The sequence below is a fragment of the Corella eumyota genome, chromosome 2, assembly GCF_963082875.1.
Source record: "Corella eumyota chromosome 2, kaCorEumy4.1, whole genome shotgun sequence".
NCBI classification, from domain to species: domain Eukaryota; kingdom Metazoa; phylum Chordata; class Ascidiacea; order Phlebobranchia; family Corellidae; genus Corella; species Corella eumyota.
Genome location: NC_137491.1, coordinates 9,808,966 through 9,829,875, shown reverse-complemented (window position 1 = coordinate 9,829,875; position 20,910 = coordinate 9,808,966). Strand labels below are relative to the sequence as shown.

The 20,910-nt window shown below is 27.0% G+C and overlaps 3 protein-coding genes across 4 annotated transcripts; 1 reads left to right on the top strand and 2 right to left on the bottom strand.

The window, feature by feature from the left end:
• Positions 1 to 19: 19 nt before the first annotated feature.
• On the bottom strand, positions 20 to 5,272 carry LOC145742135 (beta-1,3-galactosyltransferase 4-like). Its single transcript, XM_082559900.1, has 5 exons — positions 5,019 to 5,272; positions 4,523 to 4,808; positions 3,367 to 3,515; positions 2,982 to 3,098; positions 20 to 1,688 (listed from the first exon to the last, which is right to left on the bottom strand). Exons 1-5 carry the CDS (start codon positions 5,129 to 5,131, stop codon positions 1,022 to 1,024), a joined length of 1,332 nt encoding a protein of 443 aa, XP_082416026.1. The 5' UTR covers positions 5,132 to 5,272; the 3' UTR covers positions 20 to 1,021.
• Positions 5,273 to 7,103: 1,831 nt separating this feature from the next.
• Positions 7,104 to 13,569, top strand: LOC145741595 (uncharacterized). Its single transcript, XM_082559201.1, has 18 exons — positions 7,104 to 7,242; positions 7,479 to 7,661; positions 7,746 to 7,854; positions 8,219 to 8,310; positions 8,467 to 8,630; positions 9,001 to 9,084; positions 9,158 to 9,243; positions 9,399 to 9,501; positions 9,639 to 9,791; positions 10,013 to 10,154; positions 10,381 to 10,520; positions 10,810 to 10,954; positions 11,032 to 11,189; positions 11,624 to 11,815; positions 12,084 to 12,230; positions 12,390 to 12,479; positions 12,607 to 12,735; positions 13,100 to 13,569. Exons 1-18 carry the CDS (start codon positions 7,143 to 7,145, stop codon positions 13,517 to 13,519), a joined length of 2,637 nt encoding a protein of 878 aa, XP_082415327.1. The 5' UTR covers positions 7,104 to 7,142; the 3' UTR covers positions 13,520 to 13,569.
• Positions 12,167 to 15,570, bottom strand: LOC145741596 (monocarboxylate transporter 2-like). Of its 2 annotated transcripts, XR_014280939.1 has the most exons (4): positions 15,255 to 15,570; positions 14,925 to 15,068; positions 13,113 to 14,812; positions 12,167 to 12,727 (listed from the first exon to the last, which is right to left on the bottom strand). XR_014280939.1 is itself a non-coding variant. In XM_082559202.1 (3 exons), exons 1-3 carry the CDS (start codon positions 15,496 to 15,498, stop codon positions 13,932 to 13,934), a joined length of 1,269 nt encoding a protein of 422 aa, XP_082415328.1. In that variant the 5' UTR covers positions 15,499 to 15,570; the 3' UTR covers positions 12,918 to 13,931. The 2 variants fall into 2 exon arrangements, 1 of the variants encoding a protein (XP_082415328.1); XM_082559202.1 differs by lacking the exon at positions 12,167 to 12,727 and having other exon boundaries at positions 12,918 to 14,812.
• Between the last annotated feature and the right edge of the window lie 5,340 nt (positions 15,571 to 20,910).

The following is a 20,910-nucleotide window of genomic DNA, read 5'->3' as shown; positions in this document are numbered from 1 at the left end:
ATATAGTTATACTGTTTTATTTTTTCTATTTCGTCAAGTATATAAATTATTTATTGAACAAAAAACTATTGTTAAAAGCAACAAAAAGGAAAATTAAATAACTACAAACATTATTAAATAACATCAAAATATAGAATATGTTTTTAATAAATCAACGTTAGCTATTTTAAAAGGAACTCGCGGTTTTTTGGATTGATATAAATGATATAAATTACAATTTTAATATGACTTTAAAAATCGATGTTTTATGCATTTTCGCGTTAATTTTAATAAGTTTTTACCATTTTAAGGCACTTCAGCGTTTTATAAAATCCTGCATAGCAAAAACATGAACGAAATAAAGCGTAACAGTAAATAAAATATATTTCTTCTTAAACAACAAATAAAAAAGCTAATATATATAACAGTGTTTTAAATTAATATATACTCAACTAATTGCACGGTAAACTTAAAATAATAAACAAACACCTCTACTCTGATGTTGAACAACTGTTAATCTATAATGACCATTAAAATTTGTAAAGTCCTAAAATGTAATATGATATTTTAATTTACCAAATGATGTATTTATATATTGATATCTGCGCCCATATCATCAAAAACCATTTTAATAAGACATATATATTCCCTAATATCAAAGTTTTTCAAATATAAAAAAAAATTGTTTTTCTAAATTTGCTAACCTAAGGTTTTACTCAATCAAGAAAGTAAAAATCAGCATTATTGTTGCGTCACACTTTCCATCATGACGTCACAGAAAACCTAATACTACGTACGATATACATACACTCGATAAAACTTTTATTATGTCATAGTGATGTTGGATTTACGCAGCGTCATTGGCAAATTAATAATAATTAGGTAAAATATCATTTGCGCCTTTCAATTATATTATGACGTCATTGTAAAAAATGTGATTAATTTACACAAATAAAATTTTTATTTTTGTTGCATTGTGGTCATTATACTTGGCCTCTAGCGCACAACTATTTTAAAGTTAAATATTTTAATACAGCTACATTCAAAACAAAGCCATGTTCGAAAATATATGAAATCGAGGTCGTATTCTAAGATACCATTCAGTCCACTTACTTACAAAGTTTTCTTCGTCCTTCGCCTCATAAGTCAGCAGCTTTCTGTCATTCGAAGCTGGCAGGACATGAAATCTATCCAAAACCTCGTCTTGTAAGTCGTACCTCGTTGCCCCTTTAATATTCGAATCCCCTCGCCGTAATTTTCGACGCAAAATGCCTGTTACGAATACGTCGTGTAGCTCGGGCGGTAATATTAAGTTCGTGACCCTCGATACGTCATAAAGCTCTTTTATAAACGACACAGGAGCTGTGTAAAGTCCTTCGCTGCAATAGGGTGGCCACTTTAAAGCGGAATAAGTTTCCATGGATACGGAGCGTATAATCTCAGTTTGTCGTTCCGTACTTTCTGATTCTTTGTAAACTTCAAAACAATATAATTGTAAAGGCTGCGACGAGGCTACGGTGCCTCCGTCGTCCGCCTCTGCGACTGAGATTCGATTAGGTGGCGCCACGGGCCGTAACTCGCGGTTAAAATAGTCTCGAATCAGCGCAAGGTTAAGAACGATGTCGTCTGATGTTGAAGCGTAATGAAAATCTCCGGGTAAGTTTTCTGATGCCCATTGCATTCCGGCAAGTAATTTAAATGTGCCGTCACTGTAAAATAAAAAGATAAATTTAGGTTTAAAAGTGAATAATAATCATGTAAAATTAGTTACATAAGAATCTTATATAGCTATCATATTGGTAGATAATTTCGCATTTAAACTAAATTGCTATACTTAGAACTATTGCATATGTATATAATAAAAGGATACAGTTATGTCGTATTGCTGTTTAGACCGAATTTAAAAAGTGTACTATTACCTATAACCTAACAAGTGTGACTCACATTAATATTATATTGTAATATCCTGAATACAAAGGTTAATTTCTAAGTACTGTAGTGGATATGTTTTGTATGATGTAGTTGTTTTGTTTTTTTCTAAGAGTTTTTTATCAGAATTTTTAATCTTTGAATTTTTTCATTAAAAGTTTAGTACCGAGGTTGGAAATAAATATTTTTGTTATTGCCAATTCCTTTTCAATAATTTAACTATGTTTTTACATTTCTTTTTATGTTTTCACGACAGAAAATACAATACTTTTAACTTAGCAAACCGCACAAAAAGTACACATTGGGCTTTCTTTAGTATTTACTAAGATTTTAACATAAATTTAATATATGCGCTTGAATAAAGGGGTTTTAGGCAAATAAAACTAATTCGTAGGTTTTGGTTTGGGATCCCTAGAATTACCTTTATTACAGTATTGTAGAAGGCAAGTCCAGACCACTACAGTATAACGACAATATTATACAGGCTTACAGGCTTAAAAAACACAATGTATTTTGTGCTTTGCTGTATGGGGTTAGGTACTAGTCAAGTACACTTTACCAGCACTTGTGTTTTCTGTTTTCTTAGCCTCTCCAGCTAGCTAACAGGAAATCGTTTCGCTTATTAAGAAAGAGTTCATCAACCAACAATGGCCTTTTCAAAAATTACCCCTATGTTTAGTTAGTGTTTTAATTCTTCATTTTATTTTAAACGACAAAAAACAAATTGAAAACTTTTTGATTTTCCACGTGTAGTTGTAAAAGGATTTAAAATAGTTTTAAGTGTTTGCATTTTGCAATTATCTTGGTTTGTTTGTATTAAATTTAAGTGCACGTGTTTTTGAAATTGAGCCAATTTTTGATAGCCACACTTTCAAATGTAGCAGCATTTCAAAAAGGCTAAATATGTGCTATAACCTTGCTTTTGAAAATTGAAATTGAGCCAATTTTTGATAGCCACACTTTCAAATGTAGCAGCATTTCAAAAAGGCTAAATATGTGCTATAACCTTGCTTTTGTTGGTTCTATAAGATGGTTTTTATAGAAATTCGACAAAATAAAAGCAAAAAGTAAACCTTGCTGTGTCGTTCCCGTAATACTGAAGCATGTCACCATAAGAACTATTTTCAATAACTAAACTCGATTGCTGACGCTTCGTGTTAGCCTTTCCCATGACAAACACCACCTCGAATCTACAACAAAACAATTTTTGACGTCACAATTATTAATTATAACTTAGACAACGCGTTGATCTGGTAATAGTATGTTTTATTATATGTAACGCATAGAAAGGCTGTTTGAATGTTGTTAAGAATTGGGAAAAAATAATATTGTGCATATTTTGGATAAAATAAAACTATTTTTTTAAATAAATTTAACTAAATAATATTTTTATTTGTGTTTAAAAAAAAACACTTTTTTTACACAATTTTAACATTTTTGAGAAAAACTATTTCTTACTTCCATCCCTCGATTTCACGAATGGAGGCCCACGTCCTCCGGAGCAACATCCTCCTCCTAAAATGCGTAACGCTTGACTGCACAAAGAATACCACTGCTCCCTTCATGAAGGTACCAGACCAAGTGTTTCCCTGAAATTCTCGGATTTCCTAAAAACAAATTTAGCTAACTTAAAAAATTTGATAACTAGAAAAATAAATAACCAATCAATATTTTAAAAGGCTTTTTATAATTTAAAGCAGTCTAACTATCCCCTTACATAAAATTTGTGTAACATAATCAATGTTAATTATACAACCAGTTGTTAACAAAACAACCTTAACAGTTTTTTTTTTTTTTTTATTTAAAAAAAACACAATATATTTATTCACATTTTTATATTTAACGATTAATGAATTAAAACAACAGTTAGGTTAACCTGGTTTTTATCAACCAACTGTATATGTCATGCGGTTAAGTAAGTAAAGAAAAAGTATAGTAATAGCCTTTGTAGCCCTTTCAAATACGTAATATTATTTTTTTGGTAACACAAAATATGTAATAAATTTATTAGGTTAACAAAACAATATTACATATTAATATAATTGACAAATTTTCAACCGCACGTCTTTCATTCTTTTGCTTTACAAAAGAAACAAATTTCAACATTTCTAACACAATGGCTTTAGTGTAAGTGGTTAGACAATAGACTTAAGACAACACTGGCAAAATAGTCGTCTTATAGTTGTCGCAACGCACTCAAAATTTCATAATAGGTTAAAACAAATTAAATCACATTTTGACGTTGAGAGCTTTTTTATATCAATGATTGACAATTTTAAACTTTGGGTTATTAGGTTAGGGTAACAGCACCTAAAAGTTTCATCATTTTTTCGATCTTCATATTAGTTCATATTAGTCGATCTTCATATTACCTTAATATTTTATTATGTGGTTTTTATATTATTGTCAATCCTGTTTGGAATTGTTCACTATAAGTTTTACATATACCCAAATCAACATGCATTTCATAGTTCAAGTCGTATAAGGGTTGTACAATAAAAAAGAAAAACTGTTTAATATACTTGTAATTTTTTATGAAACATGCCATAAAAGTTAATTTAAAAACTGAGTTTCTTATTCCAAAAATTTTCATAGAGCAAAAAGTATATCTTACTAGTAATCCTTGTTGTCCTATAAGTCTAGTTGGTTCAAGTCGAAATTCGACATTTTTTCGTTTAGTTTTCATTATTTCGGTAAATTGAACTGGTAGGTTAACTAAACCCTTGATAGGCACTTTTTGTGTTGGTGGAGGTGTGGTCAAGGGCTCGGGTTCGAACCTCAGCACCTCCGTTTCAACAGTCTTCTTTTTAATTCGTGTTTTTCTGTTGTTATTTGCTAGTTGGGTTGATTCGTACGGCATTTGTAAATTCAACAAGGAAGCTTCTGTTTTTTCTACTGGGCTAAAACAACAAAGCACTAATGTAGGTTATATTCAACACGTTATGGAAACAATATATTTAACGTTCTTAACCATACTGTAATATAGCTGTTTTCACATAAAAATACAAGTATTTATACTGTTCATAAATAATTTAATATGTATATACACTATTCAGCCTAACTTTCCTATGTAAATTTAAAGTGCTTAACTCGTACTAAGATATACTTACCCAGGCGACGGGATTTGCAACATTTGTAAGACACTTGCACTTGAGAAAAATAAAATTGCAATAACAAAAATTTCCTTGGTCTTGTACCGGAAATTGCTCCCCCACGCACGCATAATAAACACTACACAATACTTCTTTAACGTTTTGGCTTCATTCAGTAGTTTTCCTAATTTCAGCGCACATAAGGCGCTTCTATACACATATATTTATTTGTCTATTGTCTAATTCAATTACATAAAATAATACCACATAAAAACAGCCTGTAAATAGTACATTAATTAACTCTTACATATTAAAGTTTACTATAAAATATAAAACCGAAATATCCATTAGATATTTTGCTTTTCAAAACGTTTAATACTATGTGTATTAACAAATCGTAACAACAATAAAACTTCGTTCTAGCATAATTTATTAAAAGAACAATATTTTATTAATTGCCTTACTGAAAAATTGTTTGATAATTATAGCAAAGTTGGCAAGTTTTCAATAGATTAAATGACAGCTCAGCAAAATATATAATTTCCTCTTGCAAAATATATTATATGACTTTTTAGGCGGGGTTTTATTTTTTAACAAGTGTTGAAACTGAATTCTCTTTCTTAAAGGTTTTCTCATTTTTGCCTAATTAGCTATTCGAGTTTCGGTTTGTATATGCTTATAACCAATAACATTGCCTGTACTGACTTAATTTTTATACAATCTTAAAGGAAACGGAAATTCTCCTACAAAGTAATTTTTATTCTATCAATAATTTAAAACTGAAATAAAAGCTTGATAATTGTTTAACTACAGCAAAATATAGTCTATATATAAGTCCTTTTACATAATGTAGTCTATATACTAACATTGTGTATCTGTTGTACTTTTAACATTATTATAATATGCGAGAGCATGGATAAGCTGTCTGCCGGCAATCACGGAAACAATAAAAATGACGTTGCGTATGTGTCATCGCTAAAATGGCATTTATTTGGGCCACACTCATTGCGTACATACCTACTTTCGAGCTTTGCCAGTGTTTTTAAAAAACATGTTCACTAACGCATGGTTTACACGGTTGCTTGTAGCAGTGTGCTATTTTGTTTAGCATATTGGACTTACATACTCTAGCTTTTGGCTTCCGTTCGCGTATACACCATGTGTTTTCAAGCTTATGCGAATACGTTTCAACTCGATTGACAGTAACAGGCTTGCTTACTTTATACAATGGTTTTAACTTTTCTAATTTGTTTTGCGGCAGCATAGGTTTTAACACTTGAAATATTTTAAGTAAAATCTTATTTATAAATAGCTCAGTCTCTAACATTTAACGTTTTTTTCTGCCTTTACTGTAAGTTGCTGAGCATACCTGCAGTACATTACAAACGATGCGCAAAATAAATTAATCAAAGCTAATCAGTTCAAAAATTCCTGTTTGCTGTACAACATATTTAATAACTGCAACTATGTATTTACTAAAAACCCATAAAAGCATTTTCACTTTGAAATTATACTCAGCACCGCTCGATTATGGCCCACAAATGGGTTTGAATAGAAAATAAAAGCCCATTCACATTTTATTGGATTTTTTTAGAGTTTTGCTTTGTCGTTTGGATTAGCTCTGCGCGATAAGCTCAGTAATGCTATCTTGCGACTGTTATTTCTGACCTCAGTATAAGTAAAACTATTGGATAAATGACAATAAAATGTTACAAATATTAATCTAAAACGTATGCACGTTTTTACATATTTGGTAAAAGTAAAATGCAGAGGACGGTTCTAAAAATGAGGTTTATTTTTATAATATGACGTAACAAACTATCATTTATATAGTTATATGACGGCATAAATTCGGTTTAGTGCTGTATTAGTTTACACAAAATGGATTTATAAGTAAAAAATATTTTAATTGGTAGTTAGTGATGCTGATGAATATAAACCAATTAGTCCAATTTTTGTTTATGATGTTTTATTTTTTTTTTTTTAAATGATTTTCACTGAGGATAAAGTTTTAAAATATTGCCTATTTTGCGACCATAAATTAACCGTTGAATCTTTGACCGCTTCACTTAAAATAAAAGCAAGGGAAAGTACCAGGAATTAGTCATAAGATAAAGTTTGTTAAATAAATAATTTTTTAAAATGCATAAGACAAAAAGTACAGAAACGTTATTGGAAGAGGAATGCTGTTCAACTGTTACTATTGATTTAGTTAAAGATACTAATCTACAAACTGACCGAAGTATATAATTTTTTTCTTAAAAAAATTTGCTTAAAGTTTTAATCAAAACCATTTGATGTAAAAAAGAAACTCAAAATGTATATCAATGTTAGTTTTTTGTTACCCTAACCCAGTCTTAGGCTTAATTTATCTGTTAAGAAGACAAGCAAGTGCTTTAAATAAAAGCTACCCATTTATAAAAATATTAAATAACATTTACTTAGAAGTTAATCTTATTTAAAAAACATTGTGTTTAGGTTCTTTATCGCACAAAGACCAAATTTTTTTTGTCTCCGATCAATTTGAAACAAACAACAATGAGCAAGAAATAATGTTTGTCGATAACAATGTGCATGATAAAGCAACTCTGCCTCCCCCCAGTGGTCAAACAATCAAACGAACACATAATTCTGAACCTTTGCAGTTTAAAATTATAAATGGTAAACTAATAAAAAAAGTTGTTTAAAAATTAATTAAAAGTGATTTTTTGGTTGTTTAAATGTTTGATTACTTGTGTATTTTAGGTAAACCGTCGAAGAAACCCAAAACATCATTAAAACAAAGTAAAAAAGAGATTCCAGGTCGATCGAGAGCAGCTGTCACTCAATGTCTGGAACCAGGATGTAATTTTGTGTAAGTTTTGTAAATTGTTTTAACTCACTCAGAGTTTAAATTTTAGGGCTGTAAAGTAAAGTAAGAATTTGTTAAAGTAACCGGAACAAAAATGTAAGGATTAAAAAAACAGACCCTTCATTAGATATGTAATGATTTAAGATTTGGCATTAGGATATATAGGGTATATAGATATACTTATGTATTTTAAAGAATAGTAAAGCATTACAAAAATTTGGTGTGGTAATGATATTATATAACATAAATATGCAAATTATAAATGTATTCTCTTTTATTGAAGATTTTATGTTTCACATATTTAAAAAATTGTGAATTGCATTAAAATAATAAATTTATCACCAATTTAAATTATTTTGAATAATAGATGTAACAGAATCCCCCAACTAAGATGTCACTTAGAAGATGTTCATAATATTTCTCAGGAAAAGAAAGAGTTTTATTTTAGTAGTGAAGAAGGTAAAAAATATATTATTTGCCCAAACTAATATTGTATACAGCATTAATTGATGTGTAAATCATTTTTCCTAACTAGTTTAATAACTTCACAAAAAAAGAAAATGCAAAAAAAATCAAAATTTTTTTTTTTTTTGAAATTGCAAAATTTTTTTTTAGAATTTCATTCTTGGTTAGGAGAACTTCAAAGAGAAGCCCGTTGCACTTACATGAGAAGAAGAGGTTGGCAGAAAAATAAACGGGGTTCAAAAACAAGTTGTTATTATTGCCATCGAGGTGGGGCTTATACAAGTATTGCATCTAAGAAACAAGTTAAATTACAGGTAAGTAATAATAACTTTTATTATTATTATTGATACTAGTCGTCAGCTCTTACCCTACAGTCAATATTTGCCAGCGATAATTGATGGTGCTCCACAAACTGCAGTTTTATTTTATTTGTATGTCTCTAAATTCGACACACATAAATATAAGTATATAGTCCACCAAGCTCCATTATTTTTAGATTATTTGCAGCAAGTTTTTCTTATTATGAACAATGTAATTCATACACATTTGGAATTATTTTTATAATTTAGTAGATTTTATTTAATGCCTATGTTTATACCATAACGAATATGTGTCCTGCTAATGTATCATGCTACTTATATGCTATCTGATTACATTCTAATATATGTATGTGTTATTAAATAGGGGTCATGTAAAATAGGGGTTGAGTGTACTTCTTCAATGAAAGTTACAATGTGGCCTGATCAACACTTGGATAAAAAAGTACAGGTACTATGACTACATCACTATTTAAATAAAAATTCTGTAAATTATTATATGAACTGGATTTATTTTGTTTTAGGTTGAGGCATTTCTTCAACATTATGGTCACAATCTTGATATTGGTCACACAAGGATAACTGACAAAGAAAAAAAGGAAATTGCGAAGTAAATATTTTGTTAATATATAATCATATGTTGCATTGCTGTTATTACTTTTGTAAAGTAGTTCTTATGATGTCAGAGCCTACTAAGACATTCTCTAAGGGTCCTTAGGTTATTTATATTGACATTTATTTTTAATAACAAATTTATTAATTTAGAAAATTGTCAAGTGGAATTAGTCGTCACAAAATCTTGGATGAAATTCGTGGAACATTGGATCCTGCTGAGACACCAAAAAGACTTCATTTTCTATCTTTACAGGTGGAGTTGGATTTGTTTAATTTATTCAACATTAAAGTACTCCAACAAAAAATCTAAATTTTTAAATCTTTTTTGGCACTGATAACAAAAAAATTGATTTGCTTTATATTTAATCTAAAAACTTCTATAAATTGTAGGATATCTACAACATAGAAAAGAAAGAAGGAATAAACAATTCTAAACCTAAACATGAAGCAGGAACAACTGTACAAGCTTGGATAGAGAGGATGCAAACAAGTGAAGATAATCCAGTTATTCTCATTAAATATCAACAAGAAAAACCAACACAGGTAAGACCTTGTTCTGTAATCTTTAAGGGTTATAGATTTGAGAAAAATGATTTTACATAATTTATTTAAAAAAAATTATATCACCTAGGAATTTAACAAATGGAAAAAATTACATGGTCAAAGTTACAATAAATTTGCTAAATTATCATCCAAAATTGTTTTTATACACCAATTACATGTTTTTGCATCAAAAATAATCTAAAAAAATTAAATTTGGTTAGGTTTGTTCATGCCTAACCGATGATGATTTTCTTCTTGTGATGCAAACTCCCCTTCAATCGATGATGTTGCGGAGATACGGTCCTCATCAGTGCATTTGCATCGACATTACACAAGGCGATATCAGCAATCTTACTCCAAAGGGTGATTTTTTATATCAAGTGGCATAATTAAAAGCACCCCTTATTATTTAAAGGATTTTAAAGTCTATAATTTAAGTTAAAATTGTAAAATTATGTTAAAATAATAAACATAAAATAGAGCTTGATTTATCAACATGTGTTTTACCATGTTTGAAGTTGTTATATTTTATTAAAAAACATTTAAAAAAGTCAGTACTAGTTTTATTACTACTTTTTGGTAATTTTAGTGGACCCTAGTTTTTATCTTGTATCTCTTCAAGTTCTTATCCCACTTCAAGATAACAACGATGAAATCTTCCCAGTTGCTTGGTTTGTTTCTAACAGAAAAGATCAACCTGTTATAGAGATATTTCTATCTCAAATTAAAGTAAGTTTATTTCAATAGTTTTTACATTTTAGTGTTTATCCAAACAAAATATAGCTATAGTATAAATTAATACTGTGTATCATAATTTTGTTATGATATCTTTTTAATATATTTTTGAATATTAAAGTTAAATTATTTAAATGTTTTTATAAATTTGATGCTGTTAAAATAACTTAAAACATTTGATTACGTTATATAAAATGAAATTTTCAAATCACTTACAAAGTTATATTAAATTTTTTATTCTAAAAATAATAAATTTGTCTTAAATTGACTGAAATTTTATTAGAGAAATTTGTCAGACCTTACCTTGACCCCTTCTTATCTGATGGTCCCTAGCATGGGGGTAACAGGAGGGTCAGATTGGTTCGATATTTGGACTAAATTGTTTGGATCAGGACCAAGAAAAATAATTTGTGGTTGGCATGTTATGGGTAAGAAGAAATATTTTTTTTGGAGAGGGGTTAAAAAAATTTAAAATGATTGAATTTTTTATATTTTTTTATCATAGCTGAATGGTCACGCAAGGTTGAACACCAAAGTTCATCGATTCGAACTTTACCACTAGAGGGCAAAAGACTATTGGCAAACGTTACCACCGTGATACTTGAACCAAGTATTTCTAATTTCGTGATCCTCGTGAAAGATTTTCATGATGACCTGAAATCGGTAATTTTTGATTTTTACAAAATTTTAAAAATGTTTTCCTATTTACCAGAAGAAAAAAAACAATAAATGGTTACTGATTTGTTTGGATTTTCTTTCAAACATTATTTTAAATCTATGTATTTATTGTTAATATGACTCGGTTATGAGTTTTTATGATAGAGTGTCTAAACATTAGTTACCCCGACCCAGTCCCGAGTTAACCTTAGTGGTTTTGCTTATCAAAGATTTTAATTACCCCTTAATTAATCTGTTAATTGATTTTTGACCCAGTAGAGGTTTAAACTGTTCATATCGCCTTTCTTAAAAGCATTAATGCAGTAGGGATTGAACAAAGGACCTGATGTAGTGAACCCAAGTGATCTAATCACTACACCATACTGCCGTTTTTATTATAAATTCAAGCTATTGACATAATATCTCATTTTTTATATTAGAGTGATGTCACCCTTCCCTTTGCAAACCATTTCGAGAAATATTACCTAGAACAACCGGAATCCTGGGCACGTGCATATAGAACAGAAGTTGTTAATAAGGCAGAATCAAGATTCGAGGATTTTCATCGAAAGTTAAGTCGACATATTTATCACGAAGGTTTTAAGCGAAAACAGTTGGACGTTTTAATCAAGGTAAAAAACAAAGTTTTGGAATATATTTTATCACCTAGTGTTAAAGATTGATTTTTTTCCTTTTCACGTGTTTTTACTATTTAAGTTTATTAAGCATAATTAATATTTGTTTATCTTAAAACCATCAAATTCGATCCATTTTTTACTTATTTACATAAATTTGTTTATAAATTATTAAAATAATCAAGTTAACTACGATGGAACTTAATGTAAAATTTAATGTTTTGCAATTTACAAAATGTTTTTTTAGCCTTTTTTTATTTTTTAGACACTTATGAAACATTCACGCGACAAAGCACTGAACAAGTTACGAAATATTTACAAAAATTCAAGCGATTTAATAGTCAGTAGAAGCACAATATCGAAACATAAACTAAGTTTGCAAATACCTTCTTCATTCGTTACATCACAAACTGTAAGTCCCATTTTTTAAAGTAGTAAAATATTTATTCTCATGGCCACAAAAATGAACTTGTATAAAATTAATACAATCAATTGGTTTTTTTCTTTATTTTTTGCCTTATAATATTATTTGTTGTTTAAATTGTAATTGTCTTTAACATATATCACGTAGGGCACTCATAGTTGGACAGTAATGTCTGTTATTGATAGTATCAGAGCAGTAGAACAAGCAGACGAGGGAGAACCATTAAGGTTAAAACAGGTAAGAGGATCATAAATAAAATTTTCATAAATAAAAAAAAAAAATCTGACTAAAAAAAAATATTTATCTTAAATTTTTTCTACCATATCGTTAATTTTTTTTTTGATTTTTTCTTGATTTTTTCCAGGTTGCAGTAGAGTATGTTGTGGAATGTACCGACGTTGACCGATGTCCAGCTAGGTTAAAATGCCCTTACAGATGCCCAGACTGCGAGGTTTGCTCTCATCATTTTACCTGCACTTGTCAACCTAAAAACGTAAGAAAAATTATTATTAAAATATTATAAGCTTCGGAAATTAGATATTTCCGTTTTCGGTATTTTATGATATATTTAAGTCACGTCACCAGAATTTCAACGTTATTTTGGTGACGTCACAATATTTTTGACGCTAATTTGGTGACTTTCCATTTTTTGTTTTTTATTTGGGTTACGTCAAAAGTTTGTTTTCGCGAATTTCGTTTTCAGATATTTTTCACTATTAATTAAATAAAATTCTATAAAGTTTTCAAAGTAAATATCAAAGTTAAGCATAAATCCTTATTTTTAATGACCGCAATGTTCGTAGTAAGAAAAATATACTCAGTAAGAAAAATATTCTGAAGTAGTTAACTTATTGTAGAACATCGACGCACTGGTAAACGACGGCGTTGTAGTCTTGTGCGAACACTGCCATCTAGTACGCAGGTATTTAGCGGAACACGGTCGCACGGTGGCCTCGTTGTTCACTTCCCAGGAACCTTCCGAGGTCGTGATTCAAGTTGAAACCGGAACTTCCCACGAACGTCGTAATTTCCTGCTTGACCCGGAAATAGAAGAAGACGATATTCCCATCGTTGCTTCAGCACAAAACAGATTAGTAGTTGTTGTTACTGAAGAAACTGAGTATGACGTCACAAGGGTAAAAGATATCGATGACGTCACAGATAACACTCACCATTGCATTGGTAATGACGTCACGAATAACGATGTCGTGAATTTGTCTAGAAAATCTTATGAAAATAAAATCATGAACGTTGCTAATGTAACAAAGAAAACATAAAAATAAAGAATAAAGTAGTGGAACAATGGATTGACAAACAATGAAGTCGATTAGGATTATGTGAAATTTTATTTTTTGTCTTTTGTTTATATGAAAATACAAAAAATCATTTAAAAAAAGTTGGTTTTTTTCTAAGCACATTTTTATTGAAAGTATAGAATAACGTTGCTCTTGATTTAAATTTTCCTAAACAAACAAATGTTTAAACAAAAAAAATATTTTCTAGGTGTCCAATCTAATAGCACAACCTGCTTAGTTTGTGAGTAATTAAATTATAAAGACATAATATAGAAGGCTATAAACAATTAATAATGTAAACCTTCATATGGGTTATACTTACAATAAATCCAATATCTGTCAAAATTTAGATCTGACATATATTTTTTCCATTGATTTAAACCTAGATCAGGAATTACTGTTTGGGTTTAAACTTAATTTGAATAACAATAAGCAATATACTACACATTACTGCTAAACATGAACTTGCGTAAAAAGGTACAGTGAAATTACCAGTAATATCAACTAATAACCCCGCAAGAGGCGGAGTTGCCATTACAAAACTGCCGACTAATACTGATCTTAAACCCAGAGAATTAAGAAGATTTTTTGGACCAAATAATTCGGCTAGAATTGTTATTGGTAAGGCACCTAGGCAGCCAGTGCCAATCGAGTAAACCAAAGTTGCAATACTTAACATTGGAAAAGTTCGAGCATATGGAATAGAAAATGTAGTACATGCAGTGAATAGCATTATACCAATATAAACCATTAGTCTGTTTACGTTAAATCGACCTATTTTTTGACGACTCAACGCAAAACCAACAGTTGGTTTTAAAAAAATTTCCACAGTGTTAATCATTGTAAAGAGCGACGCAGCTTTGTAATCGTTTATACCTAGATCCTGAGCATATCTCACTAGGTAAGTGTTAATTAAAGTAAAACATGCTATATGCATGGCTGCAGCGAAGGCAAAAATAAGAAAATAACCATTCTTTAGCAAGCTTAAATCAAATAGCTTTTGTTTACTATTCGATTTGATTTTAACATGTGTGTTTTTGGCCTGCAATGTTAAAATTAAAACTGCCGGAATTGTTTGCATTATAATATTGCTAAGAAGTAATATTGAGCCTCTCCAAGTATAAACATCAATCCAATATTGTACAACAATGGCTAAAGGGCCAGCTATTATTGATGGCCCGATAGAAAGCAAATTGTTAACAAGAGGTCTTTTTGTCGTAAATATTTGGCCAATCAAGGCAAGAACAGGAATATTGATTAGGCTACTACCAATTCCTAAAAAAAACAGGTCTAGCTAAGCATTTAAAAATACCAAAACGTATTTTAAATATGTTTTAACTTTTTTAAAGTTTTTTCTCTTGGTTTAAGAACATTACAAAGTACTTACCCGCACAGACACCCAACGTTACATAGAGTGTATATATTGAAGAAACCCAAGATGATGCAGCAACGCCACTACTAATTAATATGGAACCTATAAGTAGGGTTTTCTTATAACCCAATAAGTTACAAAGCACAGTTGATAGTGGAGCTAAAAAACAGTATATGAATTTTTTTTTTTAGATTTTTTATTCGTTAATGCTAAAAATGGATTTCTAATTATTTTTTTTGACATGTTACAGTTCAAAAGTATGGTAATACTTAATCGTATAAACTAATAGTTAACATTCATGTAAATGATAAATGAATATGGGTAAATTAATGGACAAATACAAACCGCTTAAGTGTAGAAAGCCAAACAATAAAGCCCGAACCAAAGCGGCTTCTCTTGTTTTAGCTTCCAAATCTTCTTGAAATGGTAAAAAATATATACTTATACATTTCATAGATCCAAATAGTAAAGCTTTAGCTAATACAGCGAACACAACAATTAAAATCAAAGTTTTCTTTTTCGGTTTTGGCGATTCAGTTGGTTGCGTCACAATTGAGGTTTGTGACGTTTTTTTGTCATCAGCAGGCATTTTTACTTTAAAATTTTACTTAGTTATGTCTATATACTATTGGCAATAATCATATTTGTTATATTTTCTTTATTATTGAAACTGTAAAAAAAATCAATTTCTTTTAAATTGTTCCCTATCTGCTTAAAATAATGTTTATTTTCTACCTTTACAAAGTTAAACATTATCTAACCTAACATGTCCACACAATGACAATAAAAATATCTTCTTTATACCCAATGCCCATAGGCCAGGTAAATTACTGTATTTGTTTTGCAATCAAATGCAATGGAAATGCTTTCCTAGCTTTAAACCAGCGGTTATGCTGGTTAACTCAAGAGCGAAAATAAAATTACACGCTTTGTTGACGATGAATCATTACACGCAGTAATTCATTGGTAAAAATGCTTATTAAAGACAAAAGGTAACAACAAACAATACTAGATTTATTAGATAAATAAAATATGGTTCGAAATTATTTGATCATTTAAAATTAATCTCTATTAGTAAATAAAATTATGCATAAACATTACTTTATTAAGATTATTAACTAAATAAATAAATCAAATATTACGTATTTAATTGTTGTTAGACTAAAAACGTATTAAATTATTAAACTAAGAAAATTTTGGAACAAAATTATTTTAAAAATTTTAAAATATCAATCTTTAACTTTTCAATCAACAAACAAGTAATTAAATATACTTAACAAACAAAAATTATTTTTCTACCCAGTTTTAAGTTGTTAATATCTAAATATACATTAGACCAAGTTTTGAATGCCTAAAATTGATTTTTGATTTTTATTAAATAAACAAGCATTTAAATATAATAAATAAACTAAAATTATGTTTTAAATATGTTTTTTAATTACTAAAATTATGAAGTACATTATACTAAATTTTAAATGCTTAACATTAAATTTTAATTTTTAATAAACAAACAAGAATTTAAATTTAATAAACAAACGAAAATTAAATTTTTAATACATTTTTGACTTAAAAATATTATAATATATACCTGACCAAAATTTAAAAACCTAATAACGATTCCTAGATAAGCAAACATGAATTAGTAATTAGTAATATTTAAATTATCAAAATAGGAGGGTTGGAACACGATATGATAATAAACAACATACTAAAATTTTAAAGATTTATATATACAAAATCAAAAATTATTCGATTTCAAAATTCGGATTAGTAAGAATAAAAATAAAAACTAGATTTATTTGATAAATAAAATATGGTTCGAAATTATTTGATTATGTTTAGCATAAATTTTTATAAATAAAAAAAATATGCATACACCTTAACTAAGAATATTACATATCTTTGATTTTTAATAAACAAACAATCATTTAAATATATTGTACAAATAAAATTAATTTTTCAACCCAGTTTTATGTTGTTAATATCAGGATATACATTATACTAAATTTTAAATTCCTAAAATTGATTTTTGATTTTTAATAAATAAACAAGCATTTAAATAAAATAAACAACCAAAAATTATTTTTTAAACAAGTATTTTATTACAAATATTATAAAATACATTATATTAAATTTTAAATGCCTCATATCAAACTTTTATTTTTAATAAACAAACAAGAATTTAAATATAATAAACAAACAAAAATTAAATTTTTAATTTATTTTCGAGTTATTAATATTATGATATATAACTGACCAAAATTAAAAAACTTAATAACGATCTCTAAATTTTAATAAACAAACACCTATTAATTACTAATTAATAATATTTAATTTATCAAAATAGGAGAATTGAAACACGATATGATAATAAACAACATACTAAAATTTAAAAAATTTATATACTCAAAAACAAAAGTTATTCGATTTCAAAATTCGGATTAGTAAGAATAAAAATAACAACTAGATTTATTTGATAAATAAAATATGGTTCGAAATTATTTGATTATTTTTAACATAAATTTTTTAAATTAAAAAAGGTTTACATAAAAATTAACTAAAAATATTACATATATTTGATTTTTAATAAACAAACAAGCTTTAAATTTTAATAAATAAACACCTATTAATTAGTAATTGATAAAAATTAAAATTTTATTTTATTTTTGAGTTACCGATATCATGATATACGAATGGCCAAGATTTAAAAAATAAATAACAAACTATAAATTTTAATAAATAAACACCTATTAATTATTAATTAGTGATAATAAATGGTGGTAAATAGGAGAATGAAAACACAATCTGATAATAAACAACATACTAAAATTTTAAAACTGTAAATGTTCACAAAAAAAGTTATGTTAACTCAACATTTACAGCTTATAAGACACTGGAAAAGATCAATAATAACTAGATTTATTTGATAAATAAAATATGGTTCGAAAATATTTGATTATTTTTAACATAAAATTTTATAAATAAAAAATATATGCATAAACATTAACTAAGAATATTACATAACTTTGATTTTTAATTAACAAACCAGCATTTAATATAACAAACAAACAAGAATTATTTTTTAATTATCTTCAAATTATAAATATAATAAGATATAACCGACCAAAATTTAAAAACCTAATATCAATCTTTAAATTTGAATAAACAAACACCCATTAATTAGTAATTAGTGATGAAAATTTTAATTTTAATTTATTTTTGAGTTAGTAATATCATGATACACAATTGACCAAGATTTAAAAAGTTAATAACAACCCTTAAATTTTAATAAACAAACACCTAATAATTAGTAATTAGTGATAAAAATTAAAATTTTAATTCGTTTTTGAGTTACTAATATCATGATATACAATTGACCAAATTTAAAAAGTTAATAACAAACTTTAAATTATAATAAATAAACACCTATTAATTAGTAATTAGTGATAAAAATTAAAATTTTAATTCATTTTTGAGTTACCAATATCATGATATACAATTGACCAAGATTTAAAAAATTAATAACAACCTTGAAATTTTAATAAATAAACACTTATTAATTAGTAATTAGTAATAATTAAATGTTGTAAATAGGAGAATAAAAACTTAATCTGATAATAAACAACATACTAAAATTTTAGATTTTTAAATTCTAAGGAACTAAAAATATCTTCTTTCAAAATTGGGACTAGAAAGAATAAAAATAATAATAATAATAAAAATAATAATAAGTATAATGACAATAACAATATGTTTCAAAATCTAAGATTTCGAACCATAATGAAAATAATAACTAGATTTATTTAATAAATAAAATATGGTTCGAAATTATTTGATTATGTTTAGCATAAATTTTTATTAATAAAAAAAAGATGCATACACCTTAACTAAGAATAGGACATATCTTTGATTTTAAATGAACAAACAAGCATTTAAATATATTATACAAATAAAATTAATTTTTCAACCCCGTTTTATGTTGTTAATATCAGGATATACATTATACTAAATTTTAAATTCCTAAAATTGATTTTTGATTTTTAATAAATAAACAAGCATTTAAATAAAATAAACAACTAAAAATTATTTTTTAAACATGTTTTTTAAGACAAATATTGTAAAATACATTTTATTAAATTTTAAATGCCTATTATCAAACTTTTATTTTTAATAAACAAACAAGAATTTAAATACAATAAACAAATAAAAATTAAATTTTTAATCCATTTTCGAGTTATTAATATTATGATATATAACTGACCAAAATTTGAAAACTTAATAACGATCTCTAAATTTTAATAAACAAACACCTATTAATTACTAATTAATAATATTTAAATTATCAAAATAGGAGGCTTGAAACACAATATGATAATAAACAACATACTAAAATTTTAAAAATTTATATACACAAAATCAAAAGTTATTCGATTTCGTAATTCGGATTAGTAAGAATAAAAATAAAAATAATAATAAATATACGGACAATAACAATATGTTTCGAAATCTAAGATTTTGAACCATAATAAATATACGGACAATAACAATATGTTTCGAAATCTAAGATTTCGAACCATAATAAGGGTTCAATAGTAAATTAAAATAAAAAAATAATTAAATTAAAAAATTGTTTTACAGTTAAATTAAAAAAAATGATTCAAAACATATTTAAGTTTTAAAAACTATTTTTTTGTTATTTTAAAGTTAACTGAATTTTTAACATTCAGTTAAATACATAATTTATCATTTTTAAAAAAACTAAAAAAGTTAAAAATTAAATAGATATTTATTTTTAAATCTAAGAAATTTAAATGATTGTTTGATGTGTTCGATAGTGTATCAAGTTTAAGAGCTTTAAAGTATTTGATTTAGTATGGGAATCTAAATAAATACATTCCAAAAAATAAATATTTATGTAGTAATAACAATATATCAAAGTTGGTTAACTAATGATAATTTTTGTAAATTTTTAAGAAAACTTGAAATATTTAACTGTATTTAAATTTTTTGATTAAGACAAAAAAATAATAACTTATTAAGAACAAAAATTTTTTACATACATTGTGATTCAATTTATATTTAAAAATGTAAAATATTAATTAACATGAAATATTATATAATCGAGGATAAAGCAATTTACATCTAAAACCATCCGAGCGTGATAAATAAAAACAGAAATCGGGGAGTTTCCCGAAGCGTCTTGAAGAAAATTGTAATTTCTTTTTTCTTTTTGATTAGGTTTTTCTCGCACGTAAATAGTTGGAAGGTAAACAAAACAAGTTTATCAAGTTCAACCTAAAAATGACGAAGTTAAATTCATAGTTTTATCATGTTATTAATATTAACTGTTTACAAAAGTATTTCTTCGTGCCAACGTGTCTTGTTATATCTCTAATATTGTTATATCTCTACTGACGATCACAAAACTTTATTTCTGCGTTTATCAAGTTTAAATAAATTTAATTTGTTGATTACTTTTAGGTTTTAGGCTCGTTTGCTTTAACTTTTAAAATGTGTTTGGCTTAAACAATCATAGTAAAATTTTATTTTTAAAGTACTTCAAAATAGTTGAATGTCGTTACTTTAACTTGAGATTATATTTATGTTAAAACACTCAAAAGAAAACCTAAGATAAAAAAATTCAAAAAATATTGAACAGAACAAAAATTACATCATTTTTATATTACGTATACAGTTTATATTCATATATCGCGTGTAATTTAAGTTTTCAAATTACGTTATGTAATATTTTATTAAATATATTTTTTGTTTTACAGGCAGTATTGATCATTACAACACATAACAACATCGGCTGTTCAACTTTATAAAATCATTTTTGTTTAATAAAATTGATCATAATATTTTTTTATTATCGAAAGTCTCTTGCAAACATATGTATATAAATAAGTAACACTTATATATCGAGTCCGGTAGCTCAACGCGTAATGCCATACGTTGTAAGTAGCAAAGTCTAAGGTTCCAAACCCAGCTTTCCCATTGA

What these genes read in the sequence shown, in the direction of transcription:
- LOC145742135 (XM_082559900.1), bottom strand. Translation starts at nt 5,131, where the DNA reads ATGCGTGCGTGGGGGAGCAATTTCCGGTACAAGACCAAGGAAATTTTT. An exon ending in CGTGAAATCGAGGGATGGAA is followed by an intron (nt 3,099 to 3,366) that starts GTAAGAAATAGT and finishes GTTTTGTTGTAG; the next exon opens with ATTCGAGGTGGTGTTTGTCA. An exon ending in TACGGGAACGACACAGCAAG is followed by an intron (nt 1,689 to 2,981) that starts GTTTACTTTTTG and finishes TTTATTTTACAG; the next exon opens with TGACGGCACATTTAAATTAC.
- LOC145741595 (XM_082559201.1), top strand. Translation starts at nt 7,143, where the DNA reads ATGCATAAGACAAAAAGTACAGAAACGTTATTGGAAGAGGAATGCTGT. An exon ending in TTATTTTAGTAGTGAAGAAG is followed by an intron (nt 8,311 to 8,466) that starts GTAAAAAATATA and finishes ATTTTTTTTTAG; the next exon opens with AATTTCATTCTTGGTTAGGA. An exon ending in CATTCGTTACATCACAAACT is followed by an intron (nt 12,231 to 12,389) that starts GTAAGTCCCATT and finishes TATATCACGTAG; the next exon opens with GGCACTCATAGTTGGACAGT.
- LOC145741596 (XM_082559202.1), bottom strand. Translation starts at nt 15,498, where the DNA reads ATGCCTGCTGATGACAAAAAAACGTCACAAACCTCAATTGTGACGCAA. An exon ending in TGGCTTTCTACACTTAAGCG is followed by an intron (nt 15,069 to 15,254) that starts GTTTGTATTTGT and finishes ACTGTTTTTTAG; the next exon opens with CTCCACTATCAACTGTGCTT. An exon ending in AACGTTGGGTGTCTGTGCGG is followed by an intron (nt 14,813 to 14,924) that starts GTAAGTACTTTG and finishes TGTTTTTTTTAG; the next exon opens with GAATTGGTAGTAGCCTAATC.